At 57.8% G+C, this 2,573-nt stretch overlaps 1 protein-coding gene across 1 annotated transcript in view; it reads right to left on the minus strand.

Annotated features, from left to right (window-relative positions):
- The window catches only part of LOC105982294 (tubulin polyglutamylase TTLL13-like), a 17,956-nt gene that overhangs the window by 3,947 nt on the left and 11,436 nt on the right, over positions 1–2,573 (minus strand). The window contains exons 9-13 of the mRNA XM_013011866.1: positions 2,101–2,286; positions 1,660–1,837; positions 1,222–1,401; positions 337–643; positions 4–149 (exon numbers count right to left, since the gene is read on the minus strand). Coding sequence (XP_012867320.1) covers positions 4–149; positions 337–643; positions 1,222–1,401; positions 1,660–1,837; positions 2,101–2,286 — 997 coding nt within the window. The remainder of the gene's footprint in view (positions 1–3; positions 150–336; positions 644–1,221; positions 1,402–1,659; positions 1,838–2,100; positions 2,287–2,573) is intronic.

A 2,573-nucleotide genomic window follows, 5' to 3' on the forward strand; every position in this document is an offset into this window, starting at 1 on the left:
CGCCCCGGAGGGCGCGGCGCCCTCGCTCCACACAGGCCCGTCCTCCTTGTCCCGCTGCAGGACGTAGCCCTGCTTCGGGGTCAAGGTCGGTGGCACCGATCCGGCCAGGTTCCGATTGATGGCCTCCAGCCTCCTGCTGGCCTGGCTTTCTGCGGTGGAGACACGGGGCCCCTCTTCACCGGCTTCCCAACGGCCACGCACCCCGTGCCCCCGGGCGTCCTGGCCGCACCCTGTCACGAGCGCACCTCCGTCCTCTCCCGGCCCTCCCCCCCCCCACCTTGGTAAGGGCGGGGGCCGGGTGTGTGCAGTAAAGGGGTGCGCTATTGTCACACTTACGACTAGTGAGCCGGACTCTGGCGCTGGAAAAATAGTGTCTCCTAAAGCTCTTGTTTGACGATGAGCAGGAGCCAGTGGCGGCCGGGTCTCCCGTCCAGTTGAAGTTCTTGGGCTTCAGGCGCTGGGTGGTTGCTGCATTCATGCTTGACAGTGGCCCTAAGACCCTGGGGGTCAGTACCTGGGGCTGAAGTGGTTGCCCGACGTGAGGGGGCCCCTGCTCTGACACGGCCCCTCTCAGGAGCACCAACGGCACCAGATTCAGAGGTTGCAGTTCTTGACCGCCCAGCCCGTCCTCGTCATGTCTAGGCTAGAGGAGAAGAGCAGCCCAGTCACACCTGTGCTGAGGTGGGATGGAGTGCTGGAAGAAATACGTAACAAATCCACTCTAGGCCATAGCCACTAATGAACCAGTTTCTCCTTTGGGGTTCAATAACAACAAACACAGAGCACCTAATGGGTTTGCCTGGGGAATAGTGAATGCGACAGCTGTTTTGTTGGCCCAAGATTGTTGACTTACTTATCTCCCCTGTCTATAGGCAGGCCACTAGCTGGGCTGGGGAGATGATTACTCAGAAACTTCGGAGTGGGGGGGTGGCCTTGTTATTTGTCTGTCAGGAGTTTGGGGCGTTCCTGTGAGGAACAGAGAGAGCAAGTCTCTTGGAATTGAGAAAGGTGGGGGCTGCACTTTGCCAGGTGTCAATACCAGAAACAACGGCGTTTGGAAACATGCAAAAGAACCCACCGGCCGGCGCCGGGTGCGCTCCGCTCTGCCAGGCTCGGTGAACTGATGCATCACAGCAACCTCCTCTGGTTTAACCACCACCAGGAGCTGGCATCGCAGCCCTTGTTCCCTTGCTTTGTGGGAGGCTTCATGGGGACCCTCACCCGATACTCAGGAAGATTTTTCTGGCCCCGGTGGTGGTTGGGGTGTAGCATTCGATGAAGCTGCTCTACAATACCCAGGCTTCGGATAAGATTCTCCCTCTGCAGCATGCACTTCATCCGCTCCAGCTCCTCCTCTTCCACAATTTCTTGAGGCTTCATGGTGTCCAGTACTTGTAGCTGCTACAAAGTACACAAGAAATGAATGCAGTTTTTTAAGGCCAAGTCCCCAACCCTTAGCAAGGATGCTACTGGACCCCTGCCCACTCTGTCCTTCCCTTCCCAGGCCCATAGCAAGGCTCCTTTCCTCTAGTCTCTCACTTCCCTTCCAAAAGGTCAGATTCAATCTACTGACCAGGCTCATCTCTCTCAGGCAAGGGGCGGGGGGACAGGCAGCAGGGATTCCCCGTGGAAAGACAAGAGCCACAAAACTCCCGACACCTCTTTTTCCTGGTGCCGGTTCCGGTGAGCCAAGTGAGTGCAGAGGCCCTGCGGCCTTGCCCCGCATCGACTCTTCTCCCCGACGGACTCTCCCAGGTTCTGGTCCTTGTCCTTTCTCTTTCTGGTGCCTGAGTTCTCTTTTTGTTCCTGCTTCTGGCGAATCTCTTCCAGTTGCTGCCTGACCAAGACAGGGCAGTGTCAGACTCTTGCAGACATGGTGTTGGGAGAAGGGGGTAAGCAGTGATCTAGAATTGGAACTGATGGGCAAGGAAAGACAAGGAAGGAGACACACACTGGAGAGGAGAGGGTCATTCGGGATCTGATAGCTCATTCCTACTTTCTCACGTTCTGGGCTTCTTCTGCCCTTGCTGGGGGAGTGGGCAGTCAGCTCCAGGGCGGGCCCAGCACCTGCAACCGTGGGGAAGCAGCAGGGCGAGGTACCTGGCACACTCCTCTCTGGCCTTGGAGGCGGCAGTCTCCTGGAAGAGGGAGCCGTTGTGCTTGAAGAAGGGCTTATACTTCTCTGAGTCCGGCCCTGGATAGATCCTCCGGTACCCGCCCAGGTGGGAGTCCTCATATCTCTCCTGGTCCCGCATGGCTGCCTGGGAGGACTCCCTCTGTTCTTGCCTGTGGAAATCAAGCTCCGGGGAGCAGGAGGGTGGCTGTGAGAATGCGCAGTAGGGAAAGCCGGGTTGGCTGGATGTTCGCAGCCTTCTACTCCTGCTGGGCCTCCAGACCCCCGCCGTGCCTGGCCCAGCCCACCTTGTATAATATCACCATGGACACAGGCTTGGTGTTCAGAAATTGGAGTCCATGGGGCTGGGAAGGTGGCTCAGTGGTAGAGCACTTGCCTTGCATGCTTGAGGCCCTGGGTTCAATTCCTCAGCACCACATAAGCAAAAAGAAAAAAAGCC

Source organism: Dipodomys ordii, unplaced genomic scaffold (genome assembly GCF_000151885.1).
Source record: "Dipodomys ordii isolate 6190 unplaced genomic scaffold, Dord_2.0 Scaffold15, whole genome shotgun sequence".
Taxonomy (NCBI): Eukaryota; Metazoa; Chordata; class Mammalia; order Rodentia; family Heteromyidae; genus Dipodomys; species Dipodomys ordii.